The 18627-nt window shown below is 31.6% G+C and overlaps 1 protein-coding gene across 1 annotated transcript; it reads right to left on the minus strand.

Annotated features, from left to right (window-relative positions):
- Positions 1 to 4799: 4799 nt before the first annotated feature.
- LOC110997781 (lysosome-associated membrane glycoprotein 5) lies at positions 4800 to 17409 on the minus strand. The gene is made up of 6 exons (XM_022266095.2): positions 17181 to 17409; positions 12331 to 12437; positions 11335 to 11466; positions 10794 to 10910; positions 9927 to 10129; positions 4800 to 8737 (listed from the first exon to the last, which is right to left on the minus strand). Exons 1-6 carry the CDS (start codon positions 17254 to 17256, stop codon positions 8491 to 8493), a joined length of 882 nt encoding a protein of 293 aa, XP_022121787.1. The 5' UTR covers positions 17257 to 17409; the 3' UTR covers positions 4800 to 8490.
- Between the last annotated feature and the right edge of the window lie 1218 nt (positions 17410 to 18627).

Genomic DNA, 18627 nt, shown 5'->3' on the forward strand with positions numbered 1-18627 from the left:
CTCTACTCCCCTGCCATAGTAACCAGGGACTTAATATATCACTGCTTCTATTTAACGCGTCGGGAATTACGCCCCGACTACATCGGTAATATTTTTATTAACGATATTCATGGGCGAGACGGGGCGCAATTCCCCGCGAGACCCGCTCTTTCTGTTTTGTTTGCCGCCTTATATAATTATATATTTACACATGATATAATTATTTACACTTCGTTACCTTAAGATAATAACTAATAAACGATTTCTTCCAGACTGAGGGAAAAGTACAAGAAGTGCATGTAAAAATAAAGTAACTAGAACTATACTAAAAGTATGCTAAGCCAGGGCCAATTACAGCGCCGGCTCACACACAATGAGAAAATAAATTTTATTATTTATTTTATTAATTTATTTATTAAAACTTCGTTGCATTACATAAAAGGACAATATTAAACATAATTTAATGAAAGCAACTGGCGACCTTATTATTATTATTAGAAAGATGTCAAGAAGTACTTGCAGAAGTGGGAAGACTTTTGTTTAAGTATTATTTGTTGCTTGTTAAATGTTAAATTTCATTTTACTTTAGTTTTTTTAAAATCTTTGTCTATTATTGCACTTGCTTGTTTTCTGTTTTATATACATATATTGTTTATCTATACAATCTGTTTTGGCATTCTGTATTGTCTTAGTGTTTGTCTTATAATATGTATAATTAGTATAAGCTGTTTGATTACTTATAATTAAATAAAAATAAAGCGATCTCATTCAAGTATTACGTAAGTAGATTTACTGCAATTTATAACCCCCATCTTACAGTAAAAGTAAGCAAAGCTTTAAAAAAGTAGTAGAGGAACGTATTATTTTATGTAGGTAAATGTATAAAAAAGGAAATAATTATGAGATAATGAGAAAATCAAAGAAATCCACCTACAGTTTTGGTCCAGGTATGGCAAGAGCTACTCAACGTGACTTCACCATCCATGGCTGACTTGTGTACTTGTAAGCCGCTTCTTAGTCATCTGGTCTCCCTGGCCAAACTACCTAAGCATTCCCTTCTGAAGGAAGGAAACACTCATGTTGTAGTTAATAATATTCTAGACTCCATCCCATCAACCATATTCCGGTCTATCTACTTTTGTCTTCTATTTTTTGTAAACTCTGCCGTTATAAAAAGGGCTTTGCACCATTTGGCTGATTAGTTCGAAATTCGAACTATTACGTAAACACAATAATTGTGACAGAAAAATGACGAATTGACTAAAAAAAGTTCGAAATCAACATCACCATGGAAAGTTTCCTATTTTAAAAAGTATTCGTTTTTTAGTCACCTGACACCTAATTACTACTTATTGCCTTTTTAAAAATAAGGAGGGAATTATATGGATGTGACCGGCTTTTTATTGTAAACCATAAATTTTATTTCCCAGTAAATTGAACCCAGAACAGGAGTTAAAAATGAGATATTCCTACTATATAATTTATTTATTAATATATACTATTATAGCTTTTATAGTTGTTCGTTCGAAAGAAAAGAAAAATATCGCGATCATATGCTACGCTAGTAATCTTGTATGTATGATATATTTATATATTGTTCAATAATTTGTTATTTATATACAACTTATGTATGGTCAAATTTTAATTTTAATCTATACAATTTAGAGATTTTTATAAATATAATAAAAAACATACTTCATCATATTAAACTGCTATCTACGGAATAAACTAAGTTTAACTTTGGTTTGTTAAGATTGCACATTCAGCGATAAAGTTAAAAAAAAATTAAAAGTGTTGTATGTTCTAATTTATGCTAAGAGTTGGGATGTATATTTTCCGTCTAGAAGTGACTAAATTACTACACTAATATTGCATTTTCAATTTTATAACCACGTTGATAATGTGATGGCTGACAGAGAATTTGTTTCGAAACTTTTACATTTAGATATTTATCTTTTATTGCGCTAATACACTGGATACTTAGAATCAATACTTGTATAAAGTATATATATAAAACTTTTAAAAGACTTAAATGGTGATTTTATTGTTTTTCATAAGCTCTTCAACGTAATTACCATGCCTGCATCTATCTTAAATGTGTTCACGTCAAAGTCTACTGTGAGTTTAAAAACACGAACATATAAAAATATCTGGTTCGTTATCCGTACTAAACCAACAATGCTGAATTTTAGTATCGCGGGTTATTTTTTGTGGCAATAAATCAGTCAGTGCGCTTCACCCCGTGAAAAATGTTCGAGTTAATTAGTGGGGTTGTGAAATGCGAAATATGCTGTTTTAGTTTTTATGTTTATAAAGGTAAAAAATATTATTTATTTATTACAAAAAGTCCTTACATGGATTTCTATGCGTTTGAGAACAGTGTTAATAGTTTAGTAATGAATAAGTTGGGCGTATTATGATTAAATTTATATCGTCAGGGATTTCGTCAGGGAGTCAACTAATTAATCAGCAATTATCGAAATGATAATTATGAATAAAGCAACTTAAACAAACAAAACAAAATGCTCTTTCACCCGGTATCGAACCATAGGTGCAGATAAAGATGGTATGGGGTTGAATCCAAACATTTAAAGTCTTACCATCCCCAGGGGACAAAAGACTGCTATAACTCCCGTAGCGCGACGTATTGTCGATACAATTAACGCTAATTTTACGCGTAATTTGCGATCAAACATACGAACTAATAAGGGGTAAAACGGAATATCATGCTTGTTAGTTTGTACCTAATTGATTTAATTGTTGGGGTTGAAATTTGAGGGGTAAGTTTGATTTAACTAGTATTAGCTGCTGACTCTGCTCGCTGTATATCAAGACGTCTGTCGCTTTTTTTTTAATGGAAACTCGCTGTTGGCCTTAAGGGCCTTTACAGCACGGCCTGAACGTCTGTCGTTCCACAACTGAGCGCTTTTTAAGGCGCAGGTAGTTTTTGCCGCGCACTAGCACTACTAGCTGCCCACTGAAATAACTGAACCAATTCGACTTAAGGTCCTTCAAGAGAGATCCTTTAAAGCCGGCAAAGAAGCCTGGCACTGAAATGCCAAAGGGCTCTTTTGTTTTATACAACATTGCTAGTATATTGACGTTTAAAAAAATACATAAAAATAGTATCAAAACCCTTTATCCTCCTGAGAGCTAATCAATGCGGAGGGTCTAACCCTCACAAAATAATAAGAGGTGTCAGGTGTTATATTGCCTGTCCTTTATTGGAATAGTTAATAATTCAGTCCTGTAAAAGTCTTAATTAAATTATTTATATATAATTTATATATAATTTAATCAATATATTAATAGGTAGGCAACACACTTGCGAACCTAGTAGCAATGTGAGTTGTACCACATAACATCCGGTGAGCCTCCTACCCAAAATGTTCTATTAAAAAAAAAGTTAGGTATCTCTTGTACTGTAAATACATATTTCTTATAGTTGTATTAAACTGTAAGACATATGATATGTAATTAAACTATAATAGTTGAAATATAAAATAAAAATGAATCGCAATATATTTTGATAAGTCCAATCTCGAAAACGGCTGGATCAATTCGATTTTTTTAATTTATCTTTAATCTCTAAGAAAAGAAAACAATGTAAAATTTATTTAAAAAAGGTAAAAAAAAATCTACTTTATTTTGGAAAACCCTCTATGGGTTAGCATTGTTAGCTAAATGTCCCATTTTTGTAGATAGAAAAAACAAAATTCACAGAGTCAGCAAGTTTCGAATAAAATTTATAGTAAGATTTAAAGCTTTTCCAATCTTTAGCGGTTTAAGGCGCCATCTATATATCATAAATGGTAGTTTGTCCGAGTTTGGGATACGAAATTATGGTGGTGCATTATACACCTACCAGATGACAGTATAAACAGTTTTATAAAATAATTCAAATATTTTCCGCTTTGAGGTTGTGTAAACCCTTTAATACTGAAATAATTACGGCTCCTTAAAAAGCGTCTATAGTATGCGATAGTCTTATGCGATTTGCACACATGGTTCAATTAAACTTCTATGTAAAATTTATGATTATTATTAAACTGCTTCTTCGAAAGCTAGCGTGTTGATTAATAATGTAAAACAAGATGGCGGTCACGACAACAGCTGATTTATTTTAGAATTTTTGTTTCAAATTGTGGTCTTTGGTGAAATTGTAAACATGATGTCGACTCCGCCATGATTATTTCGGTGAACTGAGAGCTTGGAAATTCCATGTTTTGTTTTATTGTGAATAGGTAAGTTAGCGTTAAACGTTTAGGAAACTCGTCAAACGTTTCGTTTAGTCACTTGTCTGTCGGAACATTAGCGACTTGATTGAATATCGATATGTAACTGTCTAGACTCTAGAGATTCAGTTGACTGTGTGATTTAACAACTTTACTGCGTCATAAACAACAGATTCTGATCCCATAGACACATGATGATACTGCATACGGCCATACATGACCTACGCCAGCGTATATACGCGCATTGTAGGCCCATATGCACCTGCTTCAGGCTTTTCATTCGCGGTTCATGTGGCGCGCCTTTTATGTGAGGAAAATCTCCACCATGACCATCTATCTCCTTACCATAGCCCAATGGAATTTGGCGACCACACGTCACTTCTGCAAGACAAAACACCATCCCAACCCGTTGGTGTGCAACAGCATCAATTATTACCCCATTCCGATTAAAAAGGTTTATGTTTTATTGTTTTGTTTATATTATGCTTTTAGCCCAATTTTAATATTGATAATTTTTCCACTGTATTAGTATGTATTAAGTTACTGCAAATATTCCCCAATTAAACAGTTTTAATAAAACATACATTGATTTCGACGTCATTTATTCATAAAGATAATCTCATAAATGAACGCACTAAATTACAATAATTTTTGAGATATGTCACTTACAATTAATCAGTGGTGTGTGTTATATTAGAACATCAAATACAATAAAAACAGTAGTTCAAACAATACCAAACATACCAAAGTATCTACGTTGGAAAGTAAGAGTTACAATTAGTCCAAATTATAACACCACCACTTTTGCACTATACGCACGTGTTATAATTAATGAAATACTTCACAAATTTGGTGTTTCTTCGAAATTGACAACCGTTTTAAAATACAACAACCAAAGCCTCATTCAATTATAACACGCGACATCAATAAAAGCTACAATACACTATTGTAATAAGATCAATGTTATTGGAAGACAAATCGTATGGCATATAATATTTTAGTACAATATTTATCATTATAAATGCACCGATATATAACGCTAAGAAACTAACTTGGGAACAGCTACAGGGATCCAATACAAAATATTAGGAAAATAGACATCTCAATTATTTGAAAACACTTCAGAAACGTTTAGCTTTCGCTCATTAATTGCGGAAGTGCTGGTACTATATCGCTGATACTAGGCTACAAGACTGATAATATAAATGTTTGTTACACACTAATAGTTCTTATTTAACTTTATTCAGTAATAGCTGAGCAGAGTGTTTTTCTCTGTCTGAGAGGTCAACTGGTGTTTTCCTCGCTCAACAAATAAGTATTGTAATACAGCGAGGAAATGCTGCCAGCGTCACTGTATTGTGTGTAGGAAATAAATATCATATGTTTAAGAAAAAAATTAATTAATTATAAATTTAATTTATTAAAAGCGTATGGCCTATGTTCGTTTGTTGGTGAGAATTAGGCACTCATCTGAACTCATATAAGACTATTGAACCATATCAGCACATATAGTAACACACCGCAAGAATCCAAACTAATTAGTGCAAGATTAAAATATAGTGCTACATGTAATTCGAAACGATTAGCACTTGTATAAAATTCGAAAATACAAAAGCAAGAGATTCAAAAACGAAAGCTTTATACAGCACTAAGCACAGACTAAGAACTATACTAAACGTTGTACAAACTAACTAAAAACGAAACGATACGAAACGTTTTTAGTTAGTTTGTATACAACAGATCACTAACAAAGTAAACATGATCGAACAGCGATCGATATACAACTTAATACTAATCTGATTAAACGATATGTTAGAGTAATTGATGAGTATAATATATTAAAGAAATAGCCTTCACAATTAAGCGTTACACACAACAAACCTTAACTAGCAAAACTTGGTACTAGTGTTTATATACTTAAATCTGTTATAAATTATTTACTTACACATTTCGGGCAAACATTACAACTTCGCCCTTGCCTTAAATCGTATATTCATAAAAATATATTTGATGTTACATGTAAAACCTTTCTCCGAAAACATATATTCTATCCGACCTGCACATTCTTTCAAAATTGTGTTTACATAGCGATAGTGATTTAGGCTGATTAAGTTTTTTAGGTCTTACTTACATGGAACGTCAATTCTGTACACAGAAGAGTGATTCAAAAATTTGGAAGTAAGAGGTAGTTAAAATTAGATTAGGCTTAATTTAAAATTTCAAAACGATTTCAAAATATATACTAAGTAACATAGTTTGGATAGCAAAAGTTTTCATAACAAATGTAAGCAACACGGCAGAAATTTGAATTAGACGAGTTAAAGATTATACAAGAACACCCTTAACCTAGGCATAATACAATTAATTAACTCTAGCAAAATATCACCAGCTATTAAATATTTAAACTATAATTAATTATACACTAGTGGAGCCAAGTTTTGCGCACAATACAACATCGAGTCAGCCATTTTGTCGCAACGACGGCGTCGAATAAAAAAGTATTATTGCTTGTACACGTACTATCAGTGTTTACTACACCGCAAACAATTGATAACAAAAATTATATATACTTACCTTCAATAATATCTACTTAAAATGATTAAATTATAAAGTATATTTATTATCATGTGATATGTTCATAGTCTAAAATATACACAATAGTAATCACACAGAAACTACTTTTCATGAATCTATGTTTTGTAATCTACCTACTGCATTACTTTTTGAATTTACTTTCTCGTAATATTCGCAAACATTTCTTCAGTACCTCTCTCTTATTCATAATTTCGATTAATATATTTTAATCGCGTTTCAAGCATTTCACACACATTTCGATCAATTAATTAAAATTACATACTTCTTAATTGGTGCTATGATAGCATTCATCAATCGATGTCTTCTTATAAAGACTAAGCCCATTATATAGATCTAGAAAGCATGTACTTAGTGGGTATTTTTATAATTTCCACGACTACGAATGCTTTGTGCAATATGACATTATCTCTCCTTAGCGCTTTGTACACAAGGATAATTACTCACTCGCAGATTATATCCCTAAAATTGTTAGGCGCACAACTAATGACTAACATACACAACACACTTATTAAACGAATAATTTTATCGATTCGCCTAACCCTATAGGGATTTTTCTTTTTTATACCTCTTAAAAATAAACGAGAAATCCTAGTCTAAGAGTTTCTTTGGAGTACATATGTTAGTAAAAATAATACCCAATACTCAATGTACTTTCTCTGATTCACATTTCCGTTAAAACTATTGAATATTCAAATATAGATTTTGTATATTATATGATAAAGTGATACAAGTCACTTTATGTAAGATTCAAAGACAAGAGACAAAGGCCCATTCTCATCGCGCACTTACCTGACATCTGTCAAAGTGCTTTGACAATTTGAATCTTAGTACACCGAGTTTTGGGTGACAACTAGGATTATATGACGATTAAATACATTTATACATTATTATCAACCATCAACAACTTTAAACAACTATATATCTCTTGATGAAATTTTAAACCACTATGATTCAGCTGGACTTTAAACTAAACTAAACTGAAACGCAGCATTAGCTACGATTTTAGTTTATTTTAACTCGAATTGTCCATAACTGCAGAATTCATCAAACTTTCGTGATTCTATGGTCATCACGAATAACATTATCAACTTTCAACAATAACATGGGAGTATCGATACGACGCGTTGTTTATAGGACTAGTATAGATTTGTACAGTCAGTGCCGTAAGTAAATATTTGGAAAACTGTACATTGTGCATAGATATGATGTTGTGTGCCATATATCGTTAAAACACTGCGGGGGACTCTACCATTGGCTATGTTGGGACGTTTATAATTTAAATGCGTTCTGAACAAGGAATGTCCCAGAATACTTTCATGGAATTTTTATAATATTAAGAGAAAAAAAATTTCTTTCAAAATAACACACGGCTGGAAAGAATTTTTACTTCCAGCCGTGTTTTAAGGCTCTAGATAAACGCATTCCAACTCCATCATTAATGTATGACAAACCCTTATGAAATGATTAATTAAATATCAAATGTTTAAGATATTTGATATTCAATTAAAATACAACCTCTTAGACTCTGGCCATAAATATTCGAACTGGCCACACAGACGAATTTTACAAAGCCTATCGACAGCACATGCGACACAGACAAATATAAAGAATAAAAACCAAATGAATTTAAAACCATAAACCAAAGACAGTAAGATTTAAATTCAGAACGCATTCAACCCCTTCATTCCATAGTGTCGTATTGTACTTTTTTAACCTTCAAATACCGCCAGATTGCATAGCCTATGAGAGTGCCAGCGGTCGCTATAGCCAGTGCTGAGCCGACCGCAACTGGTGCCGTTTCCGATCTGGTTCGGTTGGCATCAGAACACTTCCAGGGTGGACCAAACAGACCATCACGACGGAACATAAATGGCTGGAGACGCATTTGACGAAGGTAGAGCTTAGCACGATGCGCTGTGTTGGGGTTTCTGCAAGATATGCAAATTATTTATTCTTGATTATCATAACATAAATTAAGTATATAATTTGACAGTATTACATCTTTGTCTATATAATTGTTTTCTCGTTTATTATTTATGTTAGCTGTAGGATTACGAAATATATAGATAACATGTTAAATCATGTAAGTAAATGATATACTTAGATATACATATGTCCCAAGACTACGCGACACCAAGGGAAAGTACCTTAAATATCGTAGATAGGATATTTTATTTCATTTTATTTTTTAAAGTAAGTATTACTGCTTTCAATGATTCTAAAAATAACTTGTCTCGTCTTGGAATCGAACCGACTCGAATGTAAAGAAAAACACCCCTTATATTTTTGATGCCAATCAAGAGAATGGACAAAAATAATAATCTTCTTAAGTAACACAGTATTATGAACGTTTCATTCAATAATCGTGTTTAGTCTAAAGAAAATCCCCTACGAACCACTAAAACGATATACTTATTGGAAAATAGTCTAACGATGTAAGGTGCCTACTGATATCCCTTTTCCTTATATACTTTATACCTTATAAAAGGCATACCTAATTAGTCATCGTCCTGTGACTAATTAAAACATAAATATAGCAAATTCACAAAATCGACATTGTTATTTTTATTCAATTCTAATAAACAAAATTATGTGTGTGTGTATTTAAAACTTTAAATCCTATTTGTATAACAATTTTTGACAGGATCGTATTGTTGAAAACTGTTTTAATATTTGTATATTAAAATATTGACTGCATATTGTCTTGTGGTGACTGGTCATACTTGAATTCGTGTATGCACTGATATTAGTTGTTTCTACTATGTATTTGCGTGTTGTTCCCACGTGAATGTAAGTGCCTGCTCCTATTTTACCATGCCTCCTGCTGATAGAGGACAAATCTTTGTTTTAATTTATTTAATTATTCTTTATTACTCAAGATGTCATGTGGAACATGGTTGCAGCTCCTTTCAAACAATGAGTAAAAGAAAAAACTTGGCGATTAAAAAGAGTGGCGGAGAGTTTATTGCCAGTTCTTCTCTTCCATTCTACGCCCTTGATTTAAGAACTGGCAGTAAATGTAAAAGTAGAAGCATTTAATGTTTATTCCTTTTTTTGACGTTCATAAGTGTACATTATGTAACCTATATGAATAAAAATTGATTTGATTTGACTCACCCAGCATCTTCTTCCAACAATTCCACAATAGATTCATCAGGACAGTCAAAGGATTTGCCAACAGGTGTGGGGAAAAGTAGTGCTCGAGGCCCAGTAGACAGTGTGACCCTCCGACCTTGCTTGGCTGCGTGTTCGAGGATTCGTGCGCTGGAGTTGTAGGTTAGTCTGATGCTGTCCACATACCAACGTTCTCCACCTGGGGTCTAAATTTTGAGGGTAAAATTAAAAAAATATTAAATTCGTTTTAAAGATTTTTGAAGTTTTTCTTTTGACGTGTTAGGTTAGGTTAGAGTATTATTATGAGAGTAAATTTTATTATCAACATTTTCGATTTTTTTCTGTTGTGAGTGTCGTTTTTCTACAAACGTAGAATACATTTTTTGTAAAGATATTTATCTTATTACGCCAAAGAACTTATAACTTCTAACTAAACAACGTGTCTGTATGACACACGTTTTTTTATGTCACTAAACTTTTAAAATTGACCTTATATTTATAATATGTATTATTAGAAAAACCGCATGATTTTTTCGGTTTTAGACATGTTCTTTACCATTTCGATTGTATAATGTTAAAATTGATCACCAAATAAGTGTTCCTTGTATTGAAAACGATGTATATATTGTTATTATTTAATGTTTAAAAGCTTTGCTTTGTAATTTGCTTGCCTATCTTTATATGGCTGATTTTGCGAATTTTTATAATTAATCGATCTAAATGTATACCAATTTCTTTGCAAATATGATTATTGAAATCTATTATTCTTAAGGTTTCCTGATGTTCACAAAAGGTTATGCTACGGACATATCAATTCAAGCGCCTGCTAAAACAAAGATTGTTTGCTGAAAAAAAAAATGTTACACATACCTTGGCAAAAGTCCATTCTAATGCAAACTCCTTGAACGAAAGAACCAATGTTTCCAAATCACTATCCTTGCAGGAACCACTAGCAACAGCGTTATTAGGCACAAAAGTGTTCGCGTCCTGTTAAAACATAAATAACAAACAGTTATTACAACTTCTTTTCAGATGACTCATTCATATTAGATCTTTGAAAGCTTTTCCGCTATCCGTACCGAAACAATTGCTGAAAGCACTCGAAACGTTCAATTATGTAACGTTTAAATTTCGAATTAATTTCCGACAAAGTTTTATGTAAATGTGTAATAGTTACATTAATCAAATACAGTATGCAATAATAGTAAAATATAACAAAGCAGCAGTTAACAAATATTTACTAGGTTTTCAAGTGTATAGAGATTTGACATTTTATAAATATGTATATATAATATTTGAATAAAGTAACTGTTTCTAAGACTCTACGTCGAATTTTATTTGGTTACAAACGATGACATTCATAAAGCAAAAGTAGGTAGCAAATTATCAGTTAATTGGATTAAAAACTTACAGCGCGCTCATTAAGTTTGGTCATGTAGGAGATGTCCAGTAAAGCGTCCACAACCAGCAAGATGCATGTCTCTCCTCCACTTCCTTGAAGACGGTAGGTTGCTGTCAGAAGGCTTCGTTCGGTTGGTGCTTCCTAAAGAAAGAAAAGACATATGTAGCACGTTAGGATGGCTTTCAAACGAGAGATCTTTAGTCATACTTATATATATTATATGATATTAATATAAAAGAAAACCTCTTATTCCATGCTTATTTCGAAACACTATTTACAATTGTTAACGTTCATGTATAACGTTAAAACCATTTAAATAAACATTTACATTATAGTTTGTGTTACGAACAAAAAGGAAATTCTTATATTTTTATACATTATGCTGTAAATAACCAATTCAAGAAGGCAATTCCATCTAGATTGCACAATTTATATCTTGACAATATTCGTAACATATATTTTATTTCCAGGAGTAAGTGGTACATTAACAAGTATAAATATAAATAAATCAAATTAGATAGAGAGAATTTACATCGGATAGAATTTAAAAAACTCGAATAAAAAACTTCGGTCCTCTCATTGTTAAAACAATCAGGGTAACTGCACCGTTTTAACTAAATTAATCATTTCATCACAGCATACAAACACAAAACATTATCTCATTTTTTTGTCTATTTGTTTTAGCTGCTGTTCTGCTGTAATTCTATTAATAATTATTAGAGCCGACTCCTAAAAAGCTCACCTGCCAGGCTTCTGGCAGTGCAAATGTTCATTAGCGACGAATTCATATCAGATGAGCCATTTTTAAAATTTTTGCTGTTTAAAGATATTTTATTTTAAGAATTACGGGATTAAACTAATTTTTAATATACTTATTCAGTTATTGTCATACTTATTACACAATGTATTATTAAACTAATATACTCTTTAAAATACTATGTTTTAATGTGCCTGAATGATTTTTACAAAAATCTATATTTAAATATAAAAATAATAGTATCATACCGTTGATCCAGGGGTTATAGTAGTCTTGCTGTATTTCGTAATCCTGGGTCGTCGTGTCGATGCTTGGCTATCTAACTGCAGGCTCTGTACCGAACAGACCACCATCACTGCCATGAAATACCACATAGATGCTACATTACACAAACATTTAATACATATTTATATAATAATATTACAACTAAATATGGCGAACTAATACGAATAGATTTTGCATATGTGAGATTGAAAGGAAACCTTATTTAACACAGATATGTTTGATAATTCTCGCCGAAATCGAATACACTTTAGTCTTTTACTGATTCAATCAACAAAGTTAAAACGCTTAAAGGCCAATATAAAGCCTAATTAAAGTTTTTATTGCCCTATGTATTTCGCATGTTTTGCCAAATAAAATATACGAGACACAGAATCATTCATAAATATTCCCAAACTGTCGGTACAATTTGGAACACGGATTTCAAGATTTAGACACGTTTCCTTAAAGTACATGAAGATTTAAACGCGCGCTCACAAATTCAGATCACATGTTACTGAGAATACAGGACTAGTGTTGTACGCAACACTATAGAAACATCGATATAAAGCCAATAATTTCACATTACAAAGACGATCACAATCAAACAATGAACGTGAAACCATCATAAAATACGTTTTTAAATTAATTTATTTTTAAAGAAATTGGGAATTCACATTTTATTTCTGGTACAACAATACAACTTTGAAGAAAGACTCTCCCTTTAATCATATACCGAGATTCATCAATAAAAAATTATGTTGTCTTAATGTAACAAAAAAGATCAGTATTGGCCTGGGCCTAGGCGTGCAATCTCATCCTTTCGTAGCGTGGAACACTAGCTGTGCGCCAATTAATTTTCTGGCTATTTGCACGGACAGACGCTAATAAGTGAAGAACACATTAGGAAACCGCCAAACCCAGACCTAAAAAGTCGGGGTGTGTAAGTCAAGTCCTACTTGCTTTAAAAAAAAACTTTTTTTTTATTTGAAGCCAAAAAATCTAAGGATGCAGCGCCTCTGTTTTATTTATAGATCAATACATGTTCCAAAGTACAATAAATTACATCAACATTTAATGTGAATTGGTAGAACCTAAGCAATATTTTTATGATTTATGAGAAATTTAAAAAAATTGAAAAATTTAGAGAAAAAGACAGACAAAAACAAATATTGTATTCGTATCGCGTAAGTTTCCATCACTATTTTATGAATGGAAAATTATAGCGCTCGGAGATTAATCCTGTTGAGACGGTTGGGATATGTAGGACGTATTAATTGAAACTAAATATAGGTAGGTACCTGTATAAAGGCCTAGAGAATTTTGATATAGCCTATAAGTTACTCAATACGAAGATTGAAATAGAATTAAACTGGGACATTCAAACCATTGGAGCGCGGAATTAGATATTTCGATTGGATTGAACAAACTAAAAGTCATAAATAGTTTAATATTTTTAACATGTTCATTTTCAAAAGAGTACGTCTACGTATGCGTACGTTTACGTTACTTTCGTTACGTTTATAAAAGGGCAATGAACAAAAAAAAATATTAAAGAAAAGCCTTGTAAAAAGGCTTACTGTAAAGTTAGGGATTATCTAGTTGATAAAAGGGCCTGGGACTAGTACTGGGCAGGCTACTTATTTGTTTTAAAATAAGTATTGTTTGATGAATTCCTTTTTTAAATGAGTACCGAAAGTTTTTTACGCCGGCTTTTTCTTTCGGCCTACACCCACTGTCTTCTTTGCCGATGAGCCAAGTGATACCAGTATTATGTACATATATATATAAACGTATTTTTATATAAGTAGATACGCACTAAAAATGTACATACTATATTGTGTAGTATAAATTAATTACTGTTGTTTGTTATAATAAACCAATTAACAAAGATAAAAATGTGTTGTGATTTATAACAAGACAGAACATTCCAAACCATTTTATTTTCTAACCAAAAATTTGACGACACAATCTGGATGACTTAATGGTCAGGATACGTTTATAAAAACCAAAACATAACAATCAATAATATAGTATTATTACAAAGTAAATCTTCGCCGACATAGTAATAATTAAATAATTAATTATCCTAAAGTCTGTCTTCTTTATACAGACATGCAAATGGAACCAAAATTTTCATCTTATCAAACCTGTCACGATTTGATTTCAAAACATCGCTCCAGCTTATTGTTTGATGTAATCCACAAAAAACCTAAGAATATCGTCGTAAAGAAGGTAATGGTGTGACAAGATAAATGATGCTTTTAGTATAAACAGGAATTTGAGCCGCGAACCTTGAAATTATTTTAGTAAAATCAAATAAGTATAATGTAACGTAGAATACGTGAAATCATAATCGATTTTTTTATAGAACAAGGGGCAAGCGGGTAGAAGGCTCATTTGGTGTTACCGCCGCCCATGGACATTCAATACCAGGACATCGCGAGTGCGTTACAGCCTTTTTCTTGTACCCTAAGTCAAATTGCCAATTTTGCTTTAATTAATGCTGCAAATCTTTACATTATCATAAAATTATTAGGATATTTTTCATCCCATGTACAAATTGTTAGTTTTCTGGGGTCGTTGATATGAGTTATTGAATTATGTTCACTTGCGTCTGCGCACACACTTGTGTGTGTATTCATCGTAAATGGTATGTCTCAATAGATATCACCCACTACAAATTGGACCAACATATCCATACTATAAAAACTGCTTAAACAGCCATAACTTCTGTTACAAATGAAAATGCATTTTTTTAAATGAAGTAATGTATACCTACATATTTATTAAGTCTCACCAAAACTTAAAAATACATTCTATTCCAAATATATTCCAAGCAGACGCGTGATTGGAACCCGCCAGGAAAGCGGAAACGTAGCCGTCTCCAGCAAACCAGGTGTTGTAAAATTGCAATTACGGCAAAGAGTGTCGGAAAGACAGGAAGCGATAACTTACAGGGTCCAATAGGGGGGGCTAGGTCCACCTAGGGTTTCTAGGACATTAAGGGCCTGTTTCACAATGTCCGGATAAGTTCCAAATAAGCTATTCATTACTTATTGGTAGGATAAATAGTATTTTTGCGTTTCACGACTGTCAGATAGCGCTATACGTCATGAAATTCGAAGTATCTTATTTGGAACTTTTATATTTCGAATAATTTATGTGTTGCATAGCTATTTGGCACTTTAACCATACATTGTGAAACAGGCCCTTAGTCAACTAAGTAATGAAGAAAGTATTTCAAAACATGAGTATAGGATTCATTTGTTACAAAACGCTGACTGTTCACGTAATATTGTCTATGCCCTATCTTCCGAGTATATTTTACCGATTGCAATGTTGCTGAACACAGACTGCCAAGGTCCTTCACTAAAGAGTGCAACTTTTGCCCCAAAAATCGACAATAATAAAAGTTTGATAAAAGATTTGCTGGCGCGTAGTATGAATACTTTTTGAAAATAATTGAGTATTCATTTTAATCATGAATTGACGGTTAGGCGGAACTATTTTTCGGATCCGCTAGTATTATAGAGTGTAAAATAATTAAAAATCTCGGTTATATACAGAACAATAATAAAAGACTGAAAACATTTAGAAATCCTAAACTTCTATAGAGATTATAAATTTATGAATTGAATGTTTCTTGCTAACCGTTCAATAATGTAATAAATTATTATAAAATATTATTTATCATGGGCTTTACTACGACAGCCTATAAACACCCAGTTTCTATAGTACTTTAGTACAATATATAGTGGTGGTCATTTTGTTTGTTTATTCTAATATATAAGACTGTATATTTCTAGGATACTACTTTGCGTACTATATATCTATGAAGTACAGTTGAAGTAAGTAGAGTGAAGTTGAAGCAGATTCAGCGTGGGAGATAGCGTTCCCAAAATAGCTAATAATAGGTTATATTATGGCGATGACGTACGCTTTATAAGAAGCCTACCATAGCTAAATTACCATGAAGATGAAAATGTTTCCATATCTTACTTTATATTTGAAATATATTATTCCATTAAAAGATAATAAATATTTATAATATACTTATAAACAGAACTAATAGCAAAAAGCTTTATAAGCATATTAAAGTTCATATTCTAATTCTGAGATTAGTTGAAATTTCCTTAGTAACGATAAATTTTCGAAACAAGACATTTTTAAGCGCATTGTATGATTAAGACTTGGGAATAATCGTGTAATAATTTCAAAACTTCCGCATTTTGGTATTAACTCTCTAAAAACTCAATTATAATAAATAAAAAAACATTTAAAAAAAATGTTAAATCTAATGTATTTTAAAAGATGTATGATTGCTACGATTACGGCGATTGCTACGCCGCCTCTACGAAATTACTTCAAATTCATTTAAACAGGTATATTTTCACGATCCAATACAAAAGTTTAGAAAATCAATAAATCTACGGAATCAATTATATTGTTTGTCCTCGTCGTGATTCAATAGTAAAACCGGATGTTAGTTGCCGATAACTGGATAAATTTAAAAGCTACAATTACTTTTGAAATACATATATATTTTTGATTATTTATAAAATATATATCATTCACACATAAACAATAGTTTAGGCGGGCAATATTTTTTTTTATAATTAATTTCTATATAATTTTTTTAACAGTTACATTTTAAGTAATTTAAAAAGATTTTTATTTTGACAGTTGGATTTTTTATTCTGCATAAGTTCAATACGCAAGTAACTAATTATGCGTATCGGTGACAAAGGTCTGTTCAAAATATAATTTACGTTACTAAACGACAATCAAAAATTAATTTAATTATACTACTAATTATTAAATTCTTAATACTTACAAAAACACATAAATTTCTTCTGGAAACACATAGTGAAATCCATGGTGAGGAAGTTTTTTAGTGATTTACCAAACATGGCGTGTACAAAATCGTAATATCAAACTAATTTGTTATTAAATAAGTTATTCCTGCCATCCATTTGTGTAAAACTACGCGAGTATCTTGTATTTAAAGGCTTTATACTAACGAAAGCGGGGGTATGGCAGACATTTTGTGACGTCAGATGAAAATCAATGGTCTCACGCATGCGCGTTTTGTTTCATTGGCCTATTTTGTTTTAGTTAATTCTATCTTTCACGAAATGGCGGAGATTTTTTATGAATGGAACTCGCTCATTCAATCGTTTATTTTTAGATTGGACATATCAGACAATCATAAATAAATAACAAAAATTGCTAATTCGTCAAGGTTAGCAGTTATTATAGTAATGACAAAAAGGGTAAAAGTAAGGTCTATCGCGTGTTTTTTAATTTCGGTGGTAGGTATTTATTATTACTTTAATAATTAAAGTTTAAGGAACTTGAGAAACTTAATATGTATATACGAGCGAGATAAACGTCGTCATAAGCCGTCCCAATTTTCGTCTACCATGTTCAGTATAACATGTATCTTTAATGAATTAAGAAAAAGAAATCTTTAATAAATTAAGAAATAATCTTTGTAAAAAAACCCAATCATTTTAAATAATTCGTAAAAATTATTTTATTAGATTGAAAGGTGAGATCACAATATAGGCTAACTAGCAAAAATATATGCACTTATTGCTGAAACATAAGCTTCTTGTAAAAGCTCAATCAGATATCGTTTCCTGTAATCTTCTCAATAATAGCTTCCGGTGGCCGTGGCCTGTGACCACAGATGCATAATGTACCATGACCTATATAGAGCCAGGGTCAATCTATATACGATAACATCTAGAGGCTACAGCTGAGCTTACATAATATTCCATCGATATTATAAAGATGTCGTATATTTGAATTTATCTAAGAAACACCAATTACTAGAATTTATTATTTATTGAGTGATTTTGGTAACGCGCAGTTGTAAGTTAAATTAAACATTTTAATAAAATACAGACTAGATAAAATGTATTATTTTAAATTATAAAATAAGACTTCTTTATTTGATTGCAAATAAATAAATAATTTTGTTTGGTATTTAGCAGCTTTAGACCAAAATTTGCGCTTGCTTCTGTTTGTATAAAGAGGGCTACAAGATTATATGTTCTGCAAAGTAACAAAGAAATTCTATTTTATTTAAAACTTAAATCGCGCCAAATTTGAAATAATATATATCCGTTCTCCTCTATTCCATGGCATAGACTTTTATGCTCGAAAAGTGAACTCATTTTACGCTCGTAAACATTGCAATTCCAAACTGTCAAAGTAACTTTGACAATTGACATACCTCTCTTTCAGAATTCAGTTGTCAGTTTTCCTATGTCACA

This window comes from Pieris rapae, chromosome 9 (assembly GCF_905147795.1).
Source record: "Pieris rapae chromosome 9, ilPieRapa1.1, whole genome shotgun sequence".
Lineage (NCBI taxonomy): Eukaryota > Metazoa > Arthropoda > Insecta > Lepidoptera > Pieridae > Pieris > Pieris rapae.

Bases quoted from the DNA above. Each gene is read 5' to 3' on its own strand.
- LOC110997781 (XM_022266095.2), bottom strand. From the start codon at position 17,256: ATGTTTGGTAAATCACTAAAAAACTTCCTCACCATGGATTTCACTATG. The intron at 12,438-17,180 runs GTAAGTATTAAG...ATTTCATGGCAG, and splicing joins GAAGAAATTTATGTGTTTTT to TGATGGTGGTCTGTTCGGTA. The intron at 10,911-11,334 runs GTAAGTTTTTAA...ATGTTTTAACAG, and splicing joins CCAAACTTAATGAGCGCGCT to GACGCGAACACTTTTGTGCC.